The sequence below is a fragment of the Talpa occidentalis genome, unplaced genomic scaffold (assembly GCF_014898055.3).
Source record: "Talpa occidentalis isolate TD23 unplaced genomic scaffold, MPIMG_talOcc4v2.1 talOcc4.9, whole genome shotgun sequence".
Classification (NCBI taxonomy): Eukaryota; Metazoa; Chordata; class Mammalia; order Eulipotyphla; family Talpidae; genus Talpa; species Talpa occidentalis.
In genome coordinates, this window is record NW_023605305.1 from 108,534,625 (window position 1) to 108,560,680 (window position 26,056).

At 52.9% G+C, this 26,056-nt stretch overlaps 1 protein-coding gene across 1 annotated transcript; it reads left to right on the forward strand.

Moving 5' to 3' along the window:
- Positions 1-760: 760 nt before the first annotated feature.
- WNT2B (Wnt family member 2B) lies at positions 761-20,265 on the forward strand. Its single transcript, XM_037500264.2, has 5 exons — positions 761-1,088; positions 7,032-7,252; positions 8,241-8,518; positions 9,175-9,439; positions 12,338-20,265. The coding sequence occupies exons 1-5, from the start codon at positions 898-900 to the stop codon at positions 12,565-12,567; spliced, it is 1,185 nt and encodes a 394-aa protein (XP_037356161.1). The 5' UTR covers positions 761-897; the 3' UTR covers positions 12,568-20,265.
- Positions 20,266-26,056: the final 5,791 nt, after the last annotated feature.

Genomic DNA, 26,056 nt, shown 5'->3' on the forward strand with positions numbered 1-26,056 from the left:
ACCCCTCGGCTCAGGCCCGACCCGCGCCCCCAGGAGGGGGACGGCCCGGGCCGGGCAGGCGAGCGGGAGCCAAGTCTAAGCGTCGTTGGGGGACCGCGCTGCGGGGGGTGGGAGGAATGGGGAGCCCCCGAGCCCTAGATGAAAGACCCCCGGGTCTGGGGCGCCTGCCCGGGGCGCCCCGGCTGGAGGAGCGGACCGGGAGCCCGGGCTGACCCGGGATCATCTCCAGCAGCGCCTGGTGGGGCACAGTCTGCCCTTCCCCCGGGAGCGCGAGAGCGCACGGCGCACCCCGAGAACGCGTGCACCCCCTGTTCCTCAGCGCCGGGTCCCCGGAGGTCAGGGGCGGGGGGGAGCGCCAGGGCGGCCCCCCGGGCCCCGCGCGCCAGGCCAGCGCCCGCAGAAGTCGGGGCGGCCGAATGAGGGGCGCTAGGACCCGGGGGCGCGGCGTCGGCAGGGACCGGGCGCCCGGGGCGCAGCGGGGCGCCCCAGCGCCCCAACGCCGCCCGGCGGAGCAGGTGGGGGCGCGGCGCGGCGCGGGGGGCGGAGGCGGCCGCCACACCTCGCGCCCCCCGAGCGCCCGCGGCCGGCGCGGGCGGAGCCGCCCTGGGGCGCGCGTGTCCCCGGCCCCGGCCCCGCCCCGCGCCGTCCAATGAGAGGCGGAGGCCGCCGGGGCCGCCCGCACTCCCGCCCGCGCCGCGCGCCGACCCCTGACACCCGCCCCGGCCCCGGCCCCGGCGCCCCGACCCCGCGCCCCGCTCCGGGCTCCAGGTGCCCCCCGGCTCCCGGCCGCGGCGAGCCCCATGGCCCCCCGGGGGGGCGAGGCGGGAGCCGCCTGAGCCCCGCGGCGCTGCCCCGTCCACGCGCGCTCCGGGCCGGCGGCGGGGGCCCTGGGGCGCTATGCGGAGGCCGCGCGCCGCGGGGAGAGCCGCGCAGCCGCCCCCCCGGCGCGCCCGAGCCCCGCTCCGCGCGCGCGCGCCCCGACCCGCGGCCCCCGACGGCTCCCGGGCCCCGGCCGGCCCGCGCCTCGCCCGCCTGCTGCCGCTGCTGCTGCTGCTGGCGCTGCCCGCCCGCGTGGACACGTCCTGGTGGTGAGTGCGGCCGGGCGCGGGGCGCGCGGGGGGCGCGGGGGGCGCGGGGACCGCGAGCGGCCGGGCTCGTCCCTCCTCGGCCGGAGCCGGGCCGCGGGCGGCGGGCGCTGGGCGCGGCGGGCGCCGGCGAGGTGGGCGCTGGGGCTGGAGCCGGCGCGCCCGGGGGTCCCGGCTCCGCAGGCCGCTGGTGCGGTGCCCGCGCCGCGCTCACACCCAGGAAGGCGAAAGTCCACTTTCCGGGTGTCCTGCAGGGGAAGTTCAAGGAGCCAGTCGCCTGCCCGGGGCCACCGGTGGCCCGTCCGGGGCGCCCCTGACACCCGAGATCCCCGCCCGCCCCGCACACCCCCGGGTGGAGACGGGGCCGCGGGCTGGGGCGCGGGAGCCTCTCGCTCGTCGACCCCGCCCGGGAACAGGCTTGGGTGAGGCAGCCGCGACCCCCAGCAAGTCTTAGACGTGGAATTGAGGGAAAAACAAAAGGACCCCGTTAACTCTCACCACCGAAGCGAACAACACACTTGGGGCGGCGCGATGCGGGCGCTTGTCCTCAGCCTCAGCTTTGAAACTTACTTCCAAGCCCTGTGTCTTCCCTCTGACTTCTAGTTGGCTCTTCCCCAGACGACCCCAGCCCCTGTCTCTCCCTTCCAAGAGCTGGGGCTTCTGGAACCCCAGAGAACTGAGAGGCCCTCTCCTGGGATTCCCCGCAGGCCTGACACTGGCCGTCCCGCGGGGCAGGTGAAGCCAGACACTGATCCGCGGGTGTCAGCTCTGGGCCAGGCCCCCCTCCGCTGCGCCCCGGCCCTGGGTGCCACTCACCTTTTTCTCCCGAGGGAAGGAGCAGCTCTCCCTCCTCCCCCAGGGTGGGCTGGGGGTGGGGAGGGCCAGGACAGGGCTGAGGGGCGCCTTGGACTGAGAAGACCAGGGCTTCTGGGTTTTCCTCCTGGCCGCCTCCCCTGGTCAGTTTGCCCGGCTGGACTGGGCGCTTGCTCCTCTCTACCCAGGCAGTGCTCCCCCCTTCTGCCTTTCCTTGCCCTGTGCCTCTGCGAAGCCCCTCCCCAGTTGTGTTCCCTCTCCCCTGGCACCCTGTGGCATCTCTCCTAGGCCGAGGAATCCAGGCTGGAAGGGTGAGGGGTATGGCAGGGTGAGGGGTACAGCAGGGTGCAGGGTCTGGCAGGGTGAGGGGTACAGCAGGGTGAGGGGTACAGCAGGGTGCAGGGTCTGGCAGGGTGAGGGGTATGGCAGGGTGAGGGGTATGGCAGGGTGAGGGGTACGGCAGGGTGAGGGGTGTGGCAGGGTGAGGGGTACGGCAGGGTGAGGGGTACAGCAGGGTGCAGTGTCTGGCAGGGTGAGGGCTATGGCAGGGTGAGGGGTATGGCAGGGTGAGGGGTCTGGCAGGGTGAGGGGTACGGCAGGGTGAGGGGTACAGCAGGGTGCAGTGTCTGGCAGGGTGAGGGCTATGGCAGGGTGCGGGGTATGGCAGGGTGAGGGGTATGGCAGGGTGAGGGGTACGGCAGGGTGAGGGGTGTGGCAGGGTGAGGGGCACAGCAGGGTGCAGGGTCTGGCAGGGTGAGGGGTACGGCAGGGTGAGGGGTACAGCAGGGTGCAGGGTCTGGCAGGGTGAGGGGTCTGGCAGGGTGAGGGGTATGGCAGGGTGCAGGGTCTGGCAGGGTGAGGGGTGTGGCAGGGTGAGGGGTACGGCAGGGTGCAGGGTCTGGCAGAGTGAGGGCTATGGCAGGGTGCGGGGTCTGGCAGGGTGAGGGGGAAGCTGGCCGAGGGGCCGGCGCTCCCGCTGCAGATTCCTATCATTTCAAGATGCGTCTCTCGCCCCATCCCCGACACCCCCTCCGCCCCCCTCCCCGTTTTCCTGTTTCAGAAAAATCTCTCTTTTGGATCTTTTTTATCTCCGCAGCGCTGGGGCAGGCAAGGGGGGGTTCTGGATGGGGGAGCCGGGAGGCCCATATCTTCCATCTGGCTGGAAACATTCCTTGGGAAAGGGAAAGCGAAGCGGGGGGACAAGGAGAAAAGTCTCTCAGAGTTCAGAGTGAGATCAAAGCCACCCTGCGAGTTCGGGGCCCAGCCTGGCCGGCCTGTCTGCAGTGGCCCTGCACGGGGAGCGTGAAGGCACCACTGGCATCTCTGTCCACTCCGGGGGGCATTTAGCTTTTCGGGCCCCTGGACTGCTCCTTCCCCGCCGGGCAGGCGGTCCTGGGCAGCGCCTGGCTGCAGGGGAGGGCGAATCGCTCCGCCGTTCATCACTTCAGCTTCCTGGTAGTAGTTCAAGACCCAGCTGGGGCTCTTCTGGTTCCTACCGCTGTGCTCGGGTCGCCCCTCTCCCTGTTCCTCTCTGCCTCGACTGCTCCCCCCAGCCTGGCCCCACATGGTTCCTATTAAAGATTTGGGAAGAGCTGGGGTGGAAGAGGCGTGAGGGAGGCAGGCCGGCAGGTGGGCGAGGGTGAAGTGGAGAAATGGAGAAGGCAGCCACGGGGCCAGACGGGGTGTGAGGGCAGAGATGATCTGGCTCCTGACCTCCCACCTGTCGTGGCTGCAGGCCCCAGATGCCTAGCTCAGGGGTCATCCTTTGGGGTGAAAGTGGAAAGCCGCTCTCTAACGGCAGGTCAAGCACCGGTGATCATCTCTCCCTGAGGAACAGAGCCGGTGACACGGGTATTCTGTGCAGCCCCGGGAGATGCCCGGTGACTGGTGCGTGTCCGTGTTCTGCCCGGAGCAGAAGGTCATTCCTGGCACCAGCTAGTAATCACCGCCCCCCCATACTCTCCCCAGCTTTAAGCGGAAGAGGAAAGGCTGGCTTCCTCTTCATCTCTGACAACCAGAACAAGAAATAGGGGGCTCCTGGCATGGACTCCCCCCTTCCAGTTTGCATTCGGCAGGGAGTTGGATGGAGGGACTCGCAAGAGCAGAAATGTTCAGAGCCTCCCGAGGGGGACAGCAGAGCGGGGCTTAGTGTCAGCGTTACTGTCCCCGTGGGGCTGCGACCAGCGAGGCCTCACCAAGCCCCAGACGTCCCCCCAGCTCTCAGCAGCCCGGGCCGGGGAGGTAGATGCTGCTCTGCCCATGTGAAGGGGAGTAGTGGGAAACCTGTTCAAGACCTTCCAGCTCTGGAGTCAAGACTGGTCTGCTCCCGGGTAAGCTCCCTTCATCTCCCTGAACCCCAGTTTCTTCACCTGTAAAACAGCGCCCCCATTTGCCCCCCCTTTTGAATTTTTGTGTGCACAAATGTTTTGTGACATGCAGAGTCACGTATGATCGCCGCTCTATGAGGACACGCAGGAAGGCTGAGAGTTTTATGCCTGTGTTCAAACCCCTACAGGGGTTCAGCTGAACCGTGCACACTGGAAACTGTTAAAGGAAGGGGGGCGGGTAAAAAGAGGATCCCGGCCTCACTTAACAGACACACAGAGCATGGCGAGTCGGCCGGCAATGTCGACAAGGAGTAAAGCTGTAACCAAGTGAAGTTTATGGCCGGCCAGGGGGAGAAGGGAGCTGGGGGTAAGCCAGAGAGGTTAGGTGTTCATTCAGCAAACATTTGTGAAGTACCTACTACGTGCCAGGTACTGTTCTAGGTACTGTGGTTGTTCAAGTGAACGGGACAAAAACCCCCACGGTGGTGGAGTAGCACATCCGGGTCACCTGGGGATGTTGACAAAAAGCAGATTCTGATTCACTAGGTCTGGGGTGGGACCTGAGTGTGGGCATTTGTAACAAATCCCCAGGCCACGCTGCCCCTGCTGCCCTGGGGACTGCACTTGGAGCAGCCGGGGACTAGCTTAGGCTGAGTCACTTGGTCAGAGGAAGGGATGTGAACTGATCAAAAGCAGGTGGACAGAGCATTTAGGGGCCGGAAGCTGGGAAGAAAGTGGAAACTTCTAGAAAGGAAAACACAGCATCTGGCCCCTCTACCAGACTGGGATGGGGGAGACTGGAGGACGCCTTAAACATCTTTGTGCCCCTCCCGGCTGAGCTCTGTGCTTGGCCCATGGTAGGTATTCTGTGGGCATGTGTGTCAGGAGGGGAAGGCCGGGGTCTCAGGCTGTCTTGTTGGAGCCCCCGCGCTAACTACACGAGACTGACCACCGGCCAGCGCCCTGCTCCTGAGAAACCTGAAGCCGGTCCTCAGTGGGGTAAGGGTGGCCGTAGGGAAACTTAATCATTCCCATCTCCCATGCCGAGCAGATGTTCCCACGCTCAGCCAGGATGTCACCAGAAGGACCAGTGTGGGCTGCAGCAGAGTAGACTGAAGTCAGACCACAGGAAGGACTTTTTGCCAGTTTGGCCTGCCCCCCTCCAGACTGTCTCATGAGGGCCGGATTCTGGTCTCCCGTTCCCATCCAACCCCCCCGCTCCCAAGCCCAGTATATTAAAAAAAAAACACACACAAAACCAACCCCACAGCAACACCATCGCCGCGCGCGGGGCTGGGCGGGCCGGAGCGAGCGCGGTGAGACAGGGCCGCGCTCCAAGGATGGTCTCGAGTCTCCAAACAAAGCACCCGGCGGTGGGTGTAACTCGGGACTGTGCGTCAGGCAGCCCTTTCCGGCCTGGCCCAGCCCGGGCTGTTTATTTTGTTTGTTCCTGGAAGCTGTTGCGCTGATGGACAGCGCAGGGGACGCTGATTCCGTGGGATTTGCCAGGGGCGGCCCGGCCCTCCCCGGCACAGATGGGCCCCATCAGCCCGCCGGCCCCAGAAGAGGCCGGCATCAGCCCTCCTGGTGTTTGTTTGAGTTGGTGTCACCGGTGACGAGCCGGGCTGTGGGTGAGGGCTCGGTGTGGGAACAGGGGGGCAGGGGCGGGGAGCCCGGCGCGGTCCAGAGTCCCCCCGCCTGCCCTTCTGCCCCCCGTCAAGCCCCGCTCTGGGGCCTTTCCCAAACCACAGCCTCGTCCGCAGGCCAGGCCAGTCTTTTCCGTCCGGAGCAGCAGCGGCCCTCCGGGGCCTCACCTGGGGCGGGGAGGGGGGAGCAGCAGCCCTCGGGTGGGCTGCCACAGGAGCGCAGACAGTGCCCCCCACCCAAGGAAGATGCTGGGTGCTGGGGAGAGCGAAGGCGAGAGAGAAGCGGGGGGATGGGTCCGATCTCATGGGGTGGCCCTGGGGGGGGAGAGGTGAGGACACCCTCCTGTCTTCTCCCGGAAATGCTCCCCTGAGGCTTGTGGTGGAGTCAGGGCTGCGGGGACCCGAGCGAAGGGAAAATGTTGCCTTGAGAGATCTGAGGAGTCCCGCGGCCGCTGGGAGCAGCCCCCCCCAGCTGCTCTGGACTGCACGCTGGGAAGGCCGGGGCGGGGGGCCGGGGCGTGTCACCCCATTGCTGCAGCCCTTGGGCAGGCCATGGCGTGAGGCGGGGGAGGACGGGTTTGCCAGACTCCTGATGTAGAAAGGCCTTGGGGCCTCAAAATAAAGGGTCTGGATGGGGTGGAGGGTTGGGGCTGGGGCCTGCCCCCCCGGACCCCGGGACTGGGGCTGAGGGGGTTGAGCTCCACAGGAGGACGAGGGCCGTGAACGTTACTCCAAGCGGCCGCTTCTCCCCGCCACGCTCCCTGTCTCCATCCTCTTCCCCAGCCGCGGAGCAGCCCGGCCCGAGGGTGTTGTCTGCCCCTTGGCTCAGTTTATTTTCCCGTGAGGATCTTAATGTCTAGTAAATAAACAGGCGATGGGCTCGTGCCCGCAGCTTCCGTGCGAGGGACACACGCTGGCCGCGTCCTGGGAGAGCGCGTCCCTCCGGCCTCGGCGGGGAGCTGGGCCCTGGGGCCGGCCCGAGTCCGCCCTGCGAGGGTGGCTGCCTGGCACTGCCGCTCCGGCCCCGTGGGGGCGCCTCCCGCCTGCCAGCCGCAGGGAGAGTGGGTGCCGGGGCTGAGTGCAAACCTCCTGCTCCTCCTTCCCCCCCGGAGGCAGAGGGAGGCCCAGGAGGCTCTAACAGGCCCATCGTTGCCTTCCAGGTACATCGGCGCCCTCGGGGCCCGCGTGATCTGTGACAACATCCCTGGGCTGGTGAGTCGGCAGCGGCAGCTGTGCCAGCGCTACCCGGACATCATGCGCTCGGTGGGCGAAGGGGCCCGGGAGTGGATCCGGGAGTGTCAGCACCAGTTCCGCCACCACCGCTGGAACTGCACCACGCTGGACCGCGACCACACCGTCTTCGGCCGCGTCATGCTCAGAAGTAGGGGCCTCTTCCATCCTGCCCAGCTGCTTCCCTCTCTGTGCTTTCGGGGTGGTGGGTAGAGTAGGGACGACCCCCTCCAGCCCCTCCATCGGAGACAGTGGTGGGCAGAGCCCAGGATATAATGGGGAACCAACCCTCGGTACTTTGGGTGTTAGACAGGGGTCCCCCTAAATCCCAGCTTTCTGGGATGACAAGACCAAGGTTCAGCATCCCCTGCCCTCTCCACCCCAGTCTGGGGGTGTCATGCCCTCTAAGCTGAAGACTAGGAAGGGCCGCGGGTTCTTCCCGCCATGATGACACGTCCAGCTCTGCAGCAATGGGAACGAGAGGAACGGAAAGGTGATATGTAAATATTTGGAGTCCGTGGCTTGGCCCCAGTTCAGCAAAAAAGCTCAGCAGAGCTAGACAGTGAACTAGGAGAAAGGGAAGGAGTTGGGAATCCAGAGGTGTCAGGGGGATGGAGGGATGACTCATCCGTCCCCAAAAGCAGGGGGGGAGGAAGCAGGGGGAGGTGGGTGTGTGGCGGGCGCAGGAAGTAGCCTGTCTCTCGAATCAGGCCCACCCCTGGGCTAGGGTCTCCATTGTGGGGGAACTGTCCAGCAGAGCAGGCCTGAAAAGGCCTGGAATGTGGACCGAGGCAGGCTTAGCCCGGCCAGGGTTGACACTCCGCGGGAGGGGATGACTCACTGAGAAGCTGTTCACCGTGTGAAACTTTTCAGTGGATGGACCGGGGGTGTGGAAGGCAGGAAGAGCACAGGTCGGCCCAAGAGGTCAGCTGTGCAAAATGGACAGAGAGCAGTGAGGGCTGAGCGGGGAGCGGTCAGATGCTCTGGGGGATGTTCTTGGAAGGGAAGGGCCCTTGAAAACAAGGGGTGCAGGGTGGTTCCCGGAAAGAGGAGAGAGGACGTTTCGGCGCAGAGGTGGTGTGGGTGGAAGAGATGGACGTGGACTTCCTTCCTGCAGCTCCGCCACCCTCTCTCCGCAGGCAGCCGGGAGGCGGCGTTCGTGTACGCCATCTCGTCCGCGGGGGTGGTGCACGCCATCACGCGCGCCTGCAGCCAGGGTGAGCTGAGCGCGTGCAGCTGTGACCCCTACTCCCGCGGCCGACACCACGACCAGCGTGGGGACTTTGACTGGGGTGGCTGCAGTGACAATATCCGCTATGGCATTTCGTTTGCCAAGACCTTCGTGGATGCCAAGGAGAAGAGGCTTAAAGATGCCCGGGCCCTCATGAACTTACATAACAACCGCTGCGGCCGCAGGGTCAGTACCCACGCCTCTGCATGCGCGCTCGTATCTGCTGGGGGTGTTGGATGAGCAGCTCACTGGGAAGGTGGAAGCACGGAAGGTTTCTGGATCACTTCCCAGAATCCCCCCCCCCCCCCCCCCCGGGGCTGTAAATGCAAGGGAGCTTGAGGATGCCTAGGTACCACCCGGTAGGCAGAGTCTTTATATAGGTAGAAAGGTGGGAAAGCTAGCCAAGGGGAGGGAAGTCACTGCTTCAGAAGGAAAGCGCAGCTGCTTCCAGGAAGACTAAGGGGGAGGGGGGTGAGCTTGCTCTGTCATGTCACCGGCTCCTACTGCTGTGCTGGCCACGGGCAGGTGACAAGAGCAGAAGGCTTGGTGCCTTTCACTCCAAAGAATGTGCAAACCAGGAGATGCTCTGGAATGGTGAACAGATTCCTAAGGCTCTAAAATTCAAGCAGGACCCAAGAACAGGGAAACACTGTCCACCGGGAAGGTTTCTTGGAAGAAGAGGTTCTTGAATTTGCTCGGGAGAAATGGGTGGGACCTGATGGGTTGGGTGGAGCCCCGCCAGGGGCTCAAGTAGCCGGCCAGGCCCGGGCCCGCAGGTCTCAGGGCACTCAAGCGTTCAGTCCTGACGGCTGCCCCCCACCTTGCCTGCCTCCCCACCCCAGGCTGTGCGGCGGTTTCTGAAGCTGGAGTGTAAGTGCCACGGCGTGAGCGGCTCCTGCACGCTGCGCACCTGCTGGCGCGCCCTCTCGGACTTCCGCCGCACGGGGGACTACCTGCGGCGGCGCTACGACGGGGCCGTGCAGGTGACGGCCACCCAGGACGGCGCCAACTTCACAGCAGCGCGCCAGGGCAACCGCCACGCCACCCGGGATGACCTTGTCTACTTCGACAACTCCCCGGACTACTGCGCCTTGGACAAGGCGGCAGGTGAGCAAGAGAGCAGGCCGGGACGTGGAGCCCCACGCAGCGCTAAGGGCCGGCGCCCCTGGGTCATCCAGGTCCACGCGGCTCAGGAGCCAAGGGAGGTGGGGTGTATGGGGAGCCCATCACGTCCCCACATGGAAGCCTGGTGATGCGATGGGTGGTCCGTGCCTCATCCGCCACACTCCCCGAGGTCTGGGATGCGCTGGGCTCGGAGCTTTCCCCAAGTCTCCTCTTCCCAGGGCTCCCAAGCCGTGAGCCACACAGGAGTGTGAGCTGCAGCTCGAAGGGTGTGGCTCTCGGTCTGGCGAGAGAAAGGAAATGTAACAGGCAGACAAATGCAATGAAAAGAGAGGTGACTGGAAAAAGCCAGGAACGGTTATTTGGCAATGTGGAAGTTCAGCTGTTTCTTGCAGTGTGGGGGCTCCCGGGTAGCTGGAGAGAAGAGGCGGGCGCAGAGTGGAGGCACAGGTGTGTTCCGGGCAGATTCGTCTCCGTGAAGGTGTTGGGTAAAGAGAGATCACAGGGAGAAAGAGGAGCGCGCCGTGTGTGGCCTTGGGGGTGGTGTGCGGTGCGCGGCCACTGGCGACTCCAGAATGGAGTGGGGAAGCAAGGAAAGGGGAGATTCCTGCCAAGGGCTTAGCCACTGGCAGGAAGCAGCACACCCTTGTTTTTCAGTCTGTCGCAGACACTTGTGGACACCTTGGGGATGCTGGAGGTGACAGGACATGCCCCACAAGAGTGGAAGTCACCCTCTGGGCCCATACATTCTTCAGGCTCAGTAGGAAAAACCAGAAACAACATGTCAAGGGACAAAACTGCTTGCCCCCTTGTTCTGTCACGCACCCCCGGGCTGCGCAGTCAGGACACGGGTGAGGTGGAGCCAAAAGGCTTCCGCTGTCTCTGTCACTGTTTGCGCCCATCACTGTCGTTCCAGGAGAGTCAAGTGGCTCGAAGCAAAACTGGGCACAGAAACAGGGTGGGGCTTCCCTGAGTAACAGGGAGTACTTGGAAGGATGCTAGGAGGATAAGGCTGAGAGGGCCCTTCTGATTCTCTCGGTGATTTCCTGCCTTTAGGGCTACTCTCTGAATGCCTGGAAATAGTTCCATGACAGCTGAGGTGTAAGGTTAGGCTGCCACACCTAGAATGCACCTTCGGGAAAGGATCTGTGGCGTTAGGAGGGAAGATAAGTCATATGTGTGCTGGTTTTCTTCAGAGGCATAAAATGAGGTTTGAGAAAACCCCGAGTGGGGCGTGGAACTCAAAGGGTATAATTCCAGAAGGGCGAAGGGAGCCAGGAATTCCCTCCAAAGCAGCGCTGTCCAGTTGAACTTTCTGTGACGACAGCAATGTTTTACATCTGTGCTCTCCCGTACCACAGCCACTTAGCCACATGTGATGCTCGAGTACTTGAAACCAAACTTGTGCAAATGAGGAGCAGCTTTTAAATTCTGTTGAATTTTAACTAATATAAACCTAAATGACCACATGTGGCCAGCAGCTATTACAGTGGGCAGCTCGGCTCCGGAATGTAGAAGACGCCTTTGGTGCACAAGAGGATAGAAGAGTTAGGAGAAGAACATATAGTCCAGTCCACTCTAATATTTTGGATTATATGTTCCTATCATGAAAAATATTTGAGCATGTACCTCTAGTATATGTCTAGTTATTTATATCTATGTTCCACTGAACTAATATGTACCTTCTAAAACATACGAAATAAGTATTTTTAATTGATGAGATAAAGAACAAACAGAACTTCTAGCATTTTCTTCCCATATCCCAGTGGATGTGGAGACAATGCACTAGAGACCAGTTAGCCTGTTCCCTTTCTTGCACCCCCAGGCCAGACGCTTTCCCATCTCTGGAAAAGGGCTGGAGTGGATACTATGCAAGATCCAGCCCGTCCAGACTCTGTGGTGTTTTTATCTCTTGGGAGGATCTCTTTGCTAAAATCAGTCAGAATGAGGTCCTGAGCCTTCTCTGTGTAAGGGGGTAAGGCTGTTCCTGTCCTTCAAGAGTCCCCGCTGGAAGGGCGCAGACAATATTTTAAGAAATCTGTGAGAGTGAACCTCCAGCCGGCCAGGCCGACCCGTTCACCTCTTCAGCTGAACAGAAGTTACAGATAGAACAAGCTGCTGAGGGAAGTGCTATTATTACACCTATTTTCATATGCGAAAACTAAAGCCTGGAGAGAGAGAAACTGACTTGCTGGAAATCACGCAGCTGTGCTACTGAGATAGGGAGATGACACACTTGACATTTTTGAAAGATGCTACCCTTCAAAAAGGATTTTCCAATTTCCTCTGCAACAATACGTAAGAATGCCTTTTCCCCCACATTTGTCAACCCTGATTGTTATTTTTTAATAAAATATTTATCAATTTTTTTTTTTTAAGTGACAGAACGGGGATCTAAACCTAGACGATGACGGCGGGCCTGTGTTTTTAAGGGCCATGCGATCCTCTTCACTGTGTAGTTTAATAAAATATAAACCAAGGGCCCAAATACTAACACATGGGCGCAGGATCAGCGCTGTGGTGAGACTTCTTGGAAAAGATTAAATTATAGGCTGGGTTACTTTTTTTTGTGGAAAACTTCAAACATGGAGAGCCCTCGCCCAGCTCTCCGAGTGATGGGCATTTCAGGCTAGTTCTTAAGGGGCTGTGGAGAGCTGCGCTGGCGGGGAGGGCACTGCAGGTGGAGGCGTGGGCTCCGGGGAGTCCGGAGAGTGGGAGGAGACCGTCTGTCAGCGGGCGGGCGAGGAGACGATCCTGGGCTGGTGGGTGTGCTTTCAGGAAGAGGGATTCTTTATGGTTTCCTCATGAGGATGTGGGTAGGGAACCCAAAGCAGCTGAAGTAAGAGATAACTTGGTTCTCACTCTCTCCCTTCCCCATGCCAGGTTCCCTAGGCACCGCGGGCCGGGTCTGCAGCAAGACATCGAAAGGGACAGACGGCTGTGAAATCATGTGCTGTGGCCGAGGGTATGACACAACTCGAGTCACCCGTGTCACCCAGTGTGAGTGCAAATTCCACTGGTGCTGTGCCGTGCGCTGCAAGGAGTGCAGAAACACTGTGGATGTCCACACGTGCAAGGCCCCCAAGAAGGCAGAGTGGCTGGACCAGACCTGAACATCGGGACACCTCCCTCATCCCTCCACTGCGAACCTCCTGACTCCAAAGCACGAGATCTTTGCATGCACACCTTGCTCCACCCTCCGCCTTGGGCTGCTGCAGCTTCTATTTAAGGACTTGGAGAGTGATCCAGAGGGACTGTGGTGTCCTGGCTGGTTGCTTAGCCCTGGGAAGGAGTTGACAGGGGATGTAAGAAACTGAGTGGCTCCCTGATGCCCCCCTTTGGAGGTTAGAAAGGAGAGTGGAAAAGGTGGGGTCTCCAGAGTGATGTGAGTTGCACTAAAGCACGTGGTCAAGGTTCATTTTCCTTTCCCTTGCACTGGTATCCTGACACTTGGGTGTGCAAGAGGAAGGGTTCCTGGAAAGAGACGCCTTTTGTTCTCACCTGGCTGAGGGTTAAGGGGACAGAGGTGAAACTACTTATCTCTTCCCTGGGTCAGTTTGAGCAGACTCCCTGGTACCCCAAAAGAGCTCTTAGGCCACAACATTCCACATTACTGAGAGGCTGGGATCGCTAGACAAGAGTTGCCATAGTGGACAAGGTTCCAATTCACATGCTCATACATTTATAAACTGCTGTGTTTATAGGAGAAAAAAATTATGTGACTATGGAAACACACATCCTTGCCCAGGCCCTCGCTATCGCTCTGTAGCTGCCTCTTTTGCTCACGTGCTGTCTGTTCAAACCGAGTGGCAGGCAGCGGTTCCCATGCCTGAAGGTCATCAGACTACCCGGGAACACTCCTAGGAAAGAGTGACTTGGGAAGTTTGTCCAAACCTTGGGGTTTTGCTTTTGTAAACTTTCCATGCATTATTTTCAGGGTCAGCCAGGTTTGGGACACAGTAGAAGACGTGCCACTCGTGGAGGGCGGGAAGGAGAAGGCCTGAGCCACACGAGGCATCCGTGTCCACTAAGCGAGGTTTTTAGGGGAGGAGCCAAGCTTTTGAAGTGCGCAGTGGGAGCCGGTGGTCACAGGGGAAGGCGAGCGGACTTGGGACCAAAGTGGTAACAGCTTAGAAAGCAGCTTTCCCCCACTTACTCAACAATCTTTATCTGGTGATTCTTCAAGTCCTGGTGATGACCGTTCACTCCACGTTTGGCTTAAGTAGGAGGGATGTTCCTTCTACCCCCTGCCTGACTACACGACAGTAGCAGTTTCCAGAGACAGGTTTAGTAGCTAGAGGGTGGGCCACGGAGTCGCCTACCCCATGATGGGGCACAGACAGCAGTTATCTCTTCCCTGTTGCTATTTTGAAGGCTCAGAGTGGTACAGAAGTTTCTAGTCATGACAGACCTGAGTTAAGATCACAATCACTTAACTCTTAATCACTTAACTGTTTTTGATATTTGAGCAAGGTGTCCCAATTCTCTGAGCCTCTATCTTCTCATCTGTAAATGAGGGTACAGACCTTTCTCATATACTGAGTTTCAATTATGCCCCAAACTCCAGGCAACAGATGCCCTTACCAAAGCCCCTAGTGGGGTCCTGGCCCATGCCGACCTCTCAGAACCACCAGCTCAGAACTCCTGAGTACCGCAGCGAACTGTCGATCACAGCCCTACAGGCAGAATCTGAACGTAGCGCCCAGCCTCCTCCCCACCCCAAGTTCCTCTCCAGTACCCCTTGGGGTCCTTGCATGTTTGTGGAGCAACTTCACTCTGCTCAGGCAGCAGCAGGATGAGGGAGCCACAGCTCTGGGCCATGGGGGCAGATTTATTTGGTTGATAGGACTAATATTTGTGTGACCTGCTGAGACCTGTGTGGGAGAGTTTAGGGTGGTTTTTCTTATGGTGAGGGGATCTGCTCCAGTTTCACATCCATTAACACAAAACATGAGCTACTCAGGGCCCTTGTGGTCTGTGGTGAGGGGATTCCTGTGGAGAAACCAGGCTGAGTGAGTCAGGCTAGGGGAATGTCTTCCTTGCAGAGTGGAGTCAACTGGATAACTGATGAGCCAATGGTGGGATGAGGGAGGGGGGAATGGGGCGGGAGAGAAGAACTTCTGACATCTTGAGCTGGGATTAAGAGGCAGAAAGCTGTGGGGTATGGAAGGTAAGGGGGTCAGAATCAGCCCGAACTCAAGAAGAGAACAGAGAGTTCACAAAAGGGGGCTGGCCTGTGTCTGGGCACCTGGGAGGAGGAGATGCTCTGCTTCCACAACAGCCTCCACGCTCCCACCTGAGCGAGGGTGTGGGCCTTTCATGGCAAACCCGCCAGAGTTAAATTTACCTGTGCTCTGTCTGTCCCCTACTCGCTGGTTCTGACCCTGTGCAAGGAAGCAGGCCTCTCCTGGCATCAAAGCTGCAGGGAGCTCTTCCCTGGGCCCCAAATTCTAGCTCTTAAAGACCCCAGTTTTGTAATTTTCCTGTATGTGCTTAAGAGAAGTCGAGAGAGCAAAAAGTTTGCAAAATGAGGAGAGTGGCAAGAGAAAACAGCTCCACGCGAGCCTCACTACAGAGGCTATGTGGCCCCAAGAAGGAATGATAGCCAAGCAACTAATTTCCCCCCTTATTCCCCAGCTTGCCCCTGCATTCCGACTGGCTTTAGACAACTGGCGTGTATTCTGCACTACACAAACAGAAACTAATTTATTTGGAACAAGCAGCAAAATGAGAGCTTTATTTGGTGCAGTGAGGCTCCATGTAGTTCTGCTGCTGCCCCCTCACTGCCCTCATCTCCCATCCCACCCCTACTCCACAGAGGGCTGTCCGTCGAGCCAGCACGGTCTCTTAGCCCCCTCCTCTCTTCCACTGCTTCAACTTTTAACATTTAGATGTAATGCATTTCCGAAAGTGCTGTTTAGACAGAGTTGACGGAAAAGATGCGATCCCATAAGGACCTTCGAAGGCACATGACTGTAGGCTCTCAGCTGCACCGCCGGTAGCCAGTTTCTGACTTAAAAGCAAGCATGCCAGCCCAGCCAGCCCTGCAGAAGAGCCCGCCTGTACTGTGGCGAGCCGGAGCAACAGCACTAATCCACACTCTTTCTTGGAGTGATGCTGGAAAAATGAAATCAGGGACTCAGATTAATTAAAAGAGTCCAGTGTTACCTGATCCAGGGTCTGTCTGCAGAGAGTCTTGAAGGTCTGACTCATGACCACTCACTGCCTCATTTCTCTTCCTCCCTGTTTGTGAAGAGTAATTTCTTCTCCTTTCAATCACCTGCCTTAGCAGCAACACCAAGCACTAAGTCCTTTGCCAAATACTCAGACCCACACAGGACACTGGTTTCTACATGACTTAACAGGAGACAGACAAAGGGGTTTTTTTTCACCCAGCCTTTCTGAGGCTTTTATTTAAATGCCCTCAGTAGTCACAGGGCAGAAGCCCAAGGAAGGACACCAGGGAGAGGATGTTTCTCATCCCAGGGAGGCTGTCAGACGAGCTCCTGCCGCCAAATTACAGCACCAGAGAACAATGTGATGCATTCCTGGGCAGGTCGGTGGGACCCTGGGCGCCTGGGCCTTGTGGAGAGAGGTGCCAGACACAGAGCTCTCCGTAAGCAATCCTGCAGAGCCGCCCCCTGGGTGCAGAAATGAAATACGGGAGAGCTTCACATTACACAGAGACCTGTAGCTCACACCTGGTTATTGATGGCCTTGGCGGAGGCCTCTGCCCCCACCCTCTACTTAGGAACGCCTGCTGCTCGGGGGTTGGGCATCTTTGAAGGGATGTTGGAAAACAAGAGATGCTTCCCTTTCACTTTTTGCCCTCCCTGTCAGCTCTCGCCCACAGCCATGAGGATACAGGCACACATGAGGTACACTTGTGTACACACACACACAGCCTCCTTCAGTATGCACGAGAGTGCTACTCATCTTCCCTTTTCCCATCAATTAAAAAAAAAAAAACTAGGCTTCAATCAAATCCTTTAAAAATCCTATCAGGGGTTCAGGTATAAGCCAAGGAGTATTAAAAAGAAACATTATCAGCACGCAGGCAGTTGTTTGGGGGGCAGGGGGCTGGTACCACCCTGGTAGATGGCAGGAAAACAGGCAGAAAGGGTACAGAGAAAAGGGCTCAACAGTAGACAGTGATGACCCAAGCAGAGTGGCTAAGACCAAAGAACTCCTGGCTAGACATAGAGCAATTCGTGGCTCATGTGCTGTGGATGACAGAGAAGTTTCCTACGACCGCTCAAGATACCGTTTCTAAGCCAGCTGCTCATGCCCTGCTGTTTTTGATTCTATTAGGTTAGAAAGCAGGGTTCCAGCTTTGGGTTCCAGAGATGATTTCCAGAAGGGAGGCACTGGAAGTAGAGAGAGCAGTGCTGCTCTCGGGTCAATATGCCACAGTTGCTACACTGAACTGAGCTTCCCCATACCTGTCATTCTCTTTGGGTGACTGGCAGCTTTCAGGCACAGCCAGTGGGCTGTCAGTGATATGCCTGTCTCTGCCCCCAAAGGCCAAAGGGGTGGAAATGGTCTGTGAGCATCTTTGTGGCTTTTCATTTACTTAAGACGTGTTAGTCATCCTGGATTTGAGAAAGCAAGGTAAGACTGTCCTTTTGGTCTCCTAATTCTGAACTACCCTGGCTTAAAAAAATTGCCTTTGCTCTCACTTAATTCTGCCTGTGAATCTGTGGCTGGAGCAGCTGGACATGGGAGTTCTTTCTTTGACCAAAGGCGCCAAAATCTGATGACTATTTCACCACCAGCAGCCCCTGTAAACAGGCCAAAACAGGAAAAGCTGAGTAAAGAAAAAATAAAGACAACCTCAAGGTGGGGTGTCCCCAAGAATAAGTAAGTGTGATGTTCATAAGAAGCTCTTTCTGTACAGAATGCTTTTGTAGACACAACTGTCACACCAACCCTGCGAAGAAGGAATTACTCTCACTGCACAGGGGTTGTTCAGAGGCTCAGTGATTTGTTCAGGGTCCCCTGGCTTGTGAGTACCCAGAACACAAACTCAGGGCTACTGCCTTCACATCCCGTGTGCGCTCCTCAAAGACTGAGGATGCCTAAGGCTGCAGAGTCCCAGCACCTTCAGAACAAAAATGGGTGCAAAACATTTTAGGAGACTGCATTTGAGCAGAACTTACAAAAGGAACAGCTAAATCCCTCCCTAACTTCATAAATGAGTCCCCCTTTGAAATTTCTGCCACCACCACACTACTACCATGAAATAATTTTATACCAAATAGCCTACATTTAATTAACTCTGGCTCCTCAATCTCTCTATTCCTTTTTTCTTCTTCAGATTAACACTTAAAAGTTTTGTTCTAATTCTATTTAGTTATTTTAAAATCATGCTAAATGTGTAGACAGAGCAGTCATGAGAAGTCACAAGAGGTAATTATTAATTTAGGCTTTGAGCTTTTAAAGTATGTATTGGAATTTCCTTTAAGACTTTTTTTTTTTTTAATGCTGTCAACCCCTGGGCTGCGACAGTTAAGAACCGGGAATGAAGGTGCCAAAAAACCCTGCTATTCCAGGCCAGGTGCCCACTCATGGCCTAGCAGAGGTCCTGGGACATCTAACCGAGACAGTTTATCCACACCCAGGCCAGGAGAATCTACCCTGCAGAGAAACCCCTGCAAAGTGAGGCAGACAACAGATTTTCACTGGATCAAAAACTTTTGCTGCTCTCACCCCCCCCCTCCCACCCTAATTCAAAATCTGGACTTCTGTTTAGGTCCAAGACAGTGAGACAAAGCAGCTCCAAGAGATGTGTGCAAGGGGAACGCTTCCCTGTTCAGCCCTGGAATGCACTCCGTTAGAGACAATGAACACCCTCACATGCCCTACTAGCCTGCTCCTGCACCCCAACTGTGAAGGCACCGAAGGGAAAACTGCAGGAACACAATGTTCATCAATCACAGACCTGGAAGGTTGTAGCTCCCTGACCTGGGCCTCCACTTGAGCCAGGGGAAGAACACCTCACGGAACAGTCTACCTATAGACAGGATTTCTCCCCCAGCAGACTTTACTTTTTGGTCCATCGATCTTGACTCTCACTGTTCTCCCTGCTTCCCACCCCCACTGCCTCCGCATGTGGGCTCAGAAGTCATCATCTAAAGAATTCCATTGCTCACCTCCTGCATAGCAGCACAGCCCCATGAGGCCACACACCAGATGGAGGGGATAAAAGTACGAGGTCATGGCTTCTAGCAAGAGGCTTTTTCTTAAACTAACCCTGACTTCTGGAAAAGAGGCAGAGCAGGAGAGTGTCGGGTGAGCTGCTGACGACAGCAGCTTCATAGGTCTTGTGTAAAAAAGAAGGAAAAAACTAACGACTTTTGGTGGAAATTTTCTTACTCCCATCTCCAGACTATTCCTGGTCTCACATCTTGAAGGTGTCTGAGTAGAACGCAGAGATCATCAAACCGAAGAGTTAAATCCTTTCCAGTTGTAAGGATCTGTTCAGCAGGCTGCCACACACATGCTGAGGTGGAGGCCAAGCCCTGAACACATGCCCTGTTTCTCCAGGGTTATAACAATGAAGTAAAGGGGGAAAGGGTATGGAAGGTGAACTAGAACTCAGGGGAAATTGAAAAAGCTGTCAGTGGGCCTTCAAAATGTGTGTACATGATAGAAAACAAGGGGTGGAGGAGGGCTATTTCTGAGAAGTGTTAGGCTTATTACGTGACAATGTACAGAAGCAACAATTGCAAAGGAACAAAACAGTTTCATGGACAAAGAACAGATGTCTCAGAAAAAAGGAATAAGGAGAATGAGATTAGATCAGGCTTTCTGGGAGATGACTTGAGTTGGATTTTTAAAAGATAAGCTGTGACCTAGTTGAGGGCAGGCAGAGGAAGGCATTCAAAATAAAAGGAACAGGTATGTGCTGAAACTTAGGAGCAAGAATGTGCAAGTAATATATAAGGAATTTCATGCAAGTACACATTATATGCACTGGGGAATACCGAGAAATCAGAATGCTGAGATGAGGGCTTAAATAATTTGAGGTGACTGCATGTGCCTACGCTGTCAGATGGCTCAGGGTTCCCCGCAGAGCACGCAGCATCTTGACCTGTCAGTAAGCACCAGTGCACCGACGGGGAAGCGCGGGATGCGTCTATTTCTCACAGATGCTAACACCCACACTGCAAAGTTCAACAAAACGCTAAGTATCATTAACTACAACTCCTGATCATTTGATACTGTGAACTAAATAAGAGAGATCAAATATCCTATCCAGAGCTATGACGCATTAATATAGGTTTTCAGGCTGAGAACTTGTCAAAAGTCAAGCCAAACCCTTAAGAAATTAGAATATAAAAAGGAATCATTTCAAACAGAAAATGTGTTTCTTTCCCTCACTCGCGACCATAAAACTTGACTGGTCCCCAATATCTTGTGGGACATCCCCAGCCTTTGTGGCTAGCAGAGTCATCCTATCTGAGGCTAGCGTGAACACAAGAACTATGAACAGCTTCGGGGATTGCAAAACCAGCTCACTAACGAGTGAGAGGATAGTTCTCGTATCCTCTAGACTGCTACAGCAGCAGCCAAAGTCAAGACAAATTCTAATTTCATGACTTCCAAGTAGGCCTCTGGCTTCCTGCATTTGTTGAAAGTAAAACCAGAGCTACTTATTTGACTTTGGTCTTACTTATAAATCAGACTTCTTTAACCTCTGAGAACAAAACTCACAAGAACCACCGTGTTCTTCAACAGCACCTCCTGGTGCCACTGTCAAGCCCAGAATATTGGAGTGTATGTATGAACACCAAATAAAGCCAAAAAGGAGCAGTATCCTAAAGTTTCTGTTTTACTTAACTGGTACCCATTGGGTGCTGGACGGGAGGCAGCCACTTAACAATGTTAGCATTTGTTGGTATCATCTTCTAGTTTTTTCCTCCTCTAGGCTGCTTATAAAGGGTGGTTTCTGAAACCCTTCACAATAGAAAGCTCAAGGGTTTACATTCAACTGTGACACCCACTATGAATTCATTAAGAAGCATGTTTCAGGTTGCACTATAATTTCCCTATGTAACATAAACCCATGGAATCTGACATAAGCTGATTGCTCATGCTGGTTATTTTATTTACATTTCTGAATGGAGGGGATTTCAATACTCATAAAATATCTAACTGACTTATTATTTTTCATCTGTTCTCCTAGAACAGCGATTACAAATAGTCATCGAGACAGAAGTCTCAACTTGTACAACTGGTTAAGCAACCAGGGGAAAGTTATTGCTCAAAAGCAATTTAAAAAAATTCACTATGGAACCTGAGGTCAAGTAAGAGATACGGTTACTCTCAATGCCATCTGAAAGATAAAAGTTAACTGTTCGTTATCTTCGTTCAAGTTCTATGGGAGTAGATGATTGCCTCATGGGAACTCAGGGGAGCTTGGAGTTTACTTAAGTCTTTCTTTGGACACCTAATGTTAGCAGACAGAGTCTAGTTTAAATAGGAATTCAAAGGCCTCCCTGGTGGTATAATGGGTTAAGTCTCAGCACGATCAAGCTATCGCCAGCCACTGCAGCATGAGTTTGATCCCCGGCCAGGGAGCTACCCATATGGCACAGCAGACCTCTTCTGACTCTCCCACTACTCTCCTCAGCAGTGTATTTCAGTAGATCCGCCTGTTCTGCTTCCCACTCTGTCTCTGGTGAATCCTCTTATCCCCCGTGCCTCTGGACTATACCCCAGTTCTTGTAAGCATAAATAAATAAAAATAAATCTAAAAAAATTAAATAAATAGGAACTCAGGGGAATGGACCAGAGTGGGCTCCCGACAACCCAGAAACATAAACGTGCCTCCTCATCAGCAGGTGACAAATCAGACTTCTGAGTTAGAAGATGCCTTCATGCATCTCACTATCTGAGATGTATATTTCTTTTGTTGTTTGTTTTTAAATTAATTTTTTTTACAGTGTTTGCTTTCTTTTCTCAGGTGTAGTCCCCATAGAATTTCTACCACCAATTCACCTGTACACCATCACCACAGTCCCCTGTGTTCTTCCCTCCCTCGCCCTGGTCTCATTCCCTCCCCCTCCCCTGCAGAATGTGGAGCTGTATATTCTAACCTACCCAGAGAGTAAATAATATCTGCTTATTCTAGCAGATACAGCAAGCTTGGATGGATTGCTAGAGAACTAACAGTCACCATTAAATTCCAAAGCCTGATCCATAGTCTTCTGCCATCAAGTTATTCAAACTGATCCACTTCCTTTCTCCTGTTGCCACACTGAGTTAAACCAGTCTACTCGTCAACCTTCTAGTGTACAACCCTGACCTATTCTTCTACTCCATACACTTTCATCATCTTACCATATTTACTAATTATTATATACTTTCCAAGAACAGTTTCTCTGTTTATTTTTAAATATGCATTCCCAAGTCATATCCCCAATGATCCAGTGTGTATGTGTGGGGAGGGTATATTTTAAGCCCAATAAAGATAAATATTTTTCAGTTAACTTCAAAAATAATCTTGGTAATTTACCCTGTCCAGGATACAGAATTAGTCAGCAAAGGTCTACCTGGAACAGGGCAAAGGAAACTTATCTTAGTGACTTCTCCCAATATCCTTACATTATTTTTAAATTAAAAAACTAAAATTTTAACTATTAAAATTTTTTTTTAAGATTTTATTTATTTATTTATATAAGCACTGGGTACAGTCAGAAGCGCGGGAGGGTGAGAGAATTCACCAGAGCCAGAGCGGGGAGCAGAGCAGGCAGAAGGACCGAGGTACACTGCTGAGGGGAGTAGCAGGGGGCAGGAGAGGTCTGCGCGCCATGTGGGACCCTCCTCTGGTGGCCGGGAGCAGCCAGGGATCGAACCGGCGCTACAGAGGCTGCGGGCAGCTTCGCAACCCAGCGCTCAACCGCTGCGCCACCCAGGAGGCCCGGGAAGTCATTTTTTAATGAAATTTTGAATTATGGAAGGCTTCATTTTTTGATAAATTCTAAACTATTCGGACAAATACAATAAATGCCATTGTTTACGAAAACCTAAACTTTCTCACTTGGGTGTAAAGATGAAAGTCCTCCCTGTCTCACCTTTGGACCAAATGAATTATAAAAGGAAGAGCCTTCCATGAATCTAGATTGACTTTTGGGGTCACTGAATCTTCTGGGAGACATGTGAAAATAATTCAGTCACTTCCAGTCAAGTGAATAAATATGCAAGGATGAGTTAATCTATCATTGTGGTAGTAGCCTGGCTTCTACTAAATACATCTCTTGCCTATCCCACCCCCCCACCTATATAGTAGACCATGTCACTTATGGGATGGTATTTTATACTTCATAAATGTGCCCAGTAAATATCAGTGCACATGAATGTACAAGCACATAAGTTGTTAGTATAAATAATTTAGTACAATGAATCCAAACACCAGACTTACACTATGCTATCAAGTGATGATTAGCATTACTATTCCATGTTATAGAACAATGGCTAACATATTTTTTAATGCCAAGGCTCTTCAAAAACCTAAACTTTGAAAACAAATTAAGATAAACACTACTGGAGTCCTCCCATTCAGTAAGCCAAGACTGAGAGAAGAATCTTTTCAGAGTACCCAGGACTGAACTGCATGTTCTAGTGCAGTTTTCTTTTTTAAGGCAGTATCACAATAGCTAAAATACACCACAAGCAAATTAATAAGAAAAGTCTTCACAGCTAGGGCTTAGTTGAATTAGAAACCCTGGGCTCCCAGTAAGGACTAGACCCAAAGGGATCAGAGTCAAGTAAATTAAAAAAAAAAAAAAAAAAAAAAAATCCAGCTGAATTTTATCAGAGAGCAAAGTTTTGACTCTTGAGTACCCCAGCAACCAAGTATGAATTATGTATAAGATCAGAAAAGGGCCTTCATCCACACCCCAGCCAGAGAACATTCTTCTATCTTACTGTGACTAAAGGAAAAACAGCAATGTACTTGCCTGCCAAGAATATGTTCTAGATAGGAGTCTAACAACACTGAGGGATTAAAATTTAATTGTAAAGCTGCTGCTACCTGGGAGTAAAAGCTTGAACTCTGGCTTCAGAAAGAAATTGGTATTCTGCATATTGAAAAGATGAAAACAAGAGCTGGCATTTTCCTAACAGAGAGTGTGAGAATATGCTTCCTTCTTAAATTCTCCCCAAAACTGCTTCTTTCTCTGAATGTCACATTGGTGATATGCAAGCGTACTCAATGGAAACACAGCCTTTTTCCTACACTTTGAATAGTAACACACGTTTCATTCCATTTCATTGAAATTATAGGATGAGGTCAGAGGGTGGTTATGTGGCATGAACTCTCTGAGTATCAGTTCTCTTAATTTATTTTTAGCATCACTTGAAGCCAAAATAATTTCTTTTCTTGAAGCTGGCAACTAAGGCAATCCTTAACGTTACTACAGAACTAAAATAATTCTACTTCTTCATATTCAGGTAGAATATCATCAACACACCATCTTTTATTGAGGACTCATGAGCATTACGGAACAATCCCAAGTTTCCTACTTATTGGTACAACTACTATAACGGCATCTGTTTGTTTTTTTTTTAAAGATTTATTTATTTATTTACGCATACAAGAGGTGTATTTATGTAGGCCAGAGGTGCAGGAGGGTGAAAGAATTCACCAGAGACAGAGTGGGGAGCAGAACAGGCAGACGGACTGAAAACACTGTTGAGGGGAGCAGCAGGCGAGACAGGAGAGGTCTGTTGCACCATGTGGGTAGCTCCTGGCTGGCCAGGGATCGAACTTGTGCTGCAGAGGCTGCGGGCAGCTTCACAGCACTGTGCTTAACTGATTGCACCACCAGGAAGGCCCCTATAATGGCATCTGTTACACATATTCCCACTTTAGCAAATCATAACTAAGAGTTATGATTATTGTATCAAAAGTTTATTCTGTTCATTGAAACATTCCCCCATAACCCTTCACAAACTTGTCCTTTGATTTTTAAAAGTGACATGGAAACATAAAATACACATTTATTCTTCCTATTAAAATTTGATAAACTGGACCTTCCTGGTTGCACAGGGGTTAAGTCACAGGGCTATCAAGCTATTGCCAGTCACTGCTGCATGCGTTTAATCCCTGGCCAGGCAGCTACCCACATGGCGCAGCAGACCTCTCCTGTCTCACCTGCTGCTCCCCTCAGCAGTGTATTTCAGTAGATCTGCCTGTTCTGCTCCACACTCCATCTCTGGTGAATCCTCGCACCCCTCCACCTCTAGCCTAGACCCCTGTTCTTATATACATAAATAAATCTTTTAAAAAATAAATAAAATTTCATAAACTATTTCAAAGAGTCAAATTCCCTCTGAAACATTACAAACTGGTGCCTGCTGTTTCTTTAGTATTACACACAAAAATAAAAAAATATTTTGTTCTATTTTTTTTTTCCTTTTGAAGAATTTGTACTCAGAATTCCGGACAGGGAAGAAGATTAACAATTTCACAAATTTCTCAATCTGGCTCTCTTTAAAGGAGAACAGTGAAAATAAAGATGATACATGCCTATGCAGGAAGCAGAAAACATTCTTCCTTTTACTATAAATATCTTGTTAATAAATTAAAATTAGAATATGTCACATTGACAAAATAAAGACTTCAGTGTCACTAACAATGGAACAAAAATTTAGATATTTGAAAGTTTTGACCTGTCATACAATAGGCTCGCTTTATTATCAGGATAGTCTCTGAGAAATATCTCAGCTATATTACTGTGGAAATAGCATAGTTACAGAATAGTATTTTATAGGAATATAAACTTAGTTATAATTTAAAATGTTCTAAATATTGTATCAGTTCTTATGAGCTAAATCTCACAGCTTTGAAAAACAGTCCATTTTCAAAGGGAAGATATTTTATTTATTTATTCATTTATTTATAAGCAATATTTGCTTCCCCTCACCCCCTCAGGTTGAGTCCCCAAGAATGTCCTTCCCCAAGGAACCTGTGCACCATCACCACAGTCTCCTGTTCTCCTCTCTCCCTCCCAAGACATTTATTTTAATACCATAATTTCTGAATGTGGCCTATGTATTTAATAAAGAGACATACAACTCTCATAGGTTTTCAGTATTCAAGAAGTTAGATGGAGAATATAAAAAAACAAATCTCAACTAGAAACAGATTTCATGTCACCTGTTATGACAATGGAAAATTAGGAACCTTTAAAAATATTTCTTCTACTGGCTTATATCAATAAATAGCTATAACTGTCTATCAACTACCCTAGTTATGAAAATGATCTTTGCCCTGGGAAAAAAATGATGAGACCAATGGATATACCATCCCCAAAGTTTTGCTCATTATTCCATGAAAAACATTTGGCATATATATCTGCTTATTATTTTTAAAAATGTAAATTGGGGAGAAAAATGTTAATCATTTTTGGGAAGGAGCTGAAGAAATCCCAGTGAGACATTGTGTAGAGAGGTTCTTTGTTAGTCTAACATCTGACCTTCTATATCTTTGGAAATCATGCAACTTGGCTAATGTAGTCCTTAAAGAATTAATCAAGCAGATTGTTAGGCCCTAGTTACAGTGGACCCAGCCAATTATGAGTTGCTCAGAAATTC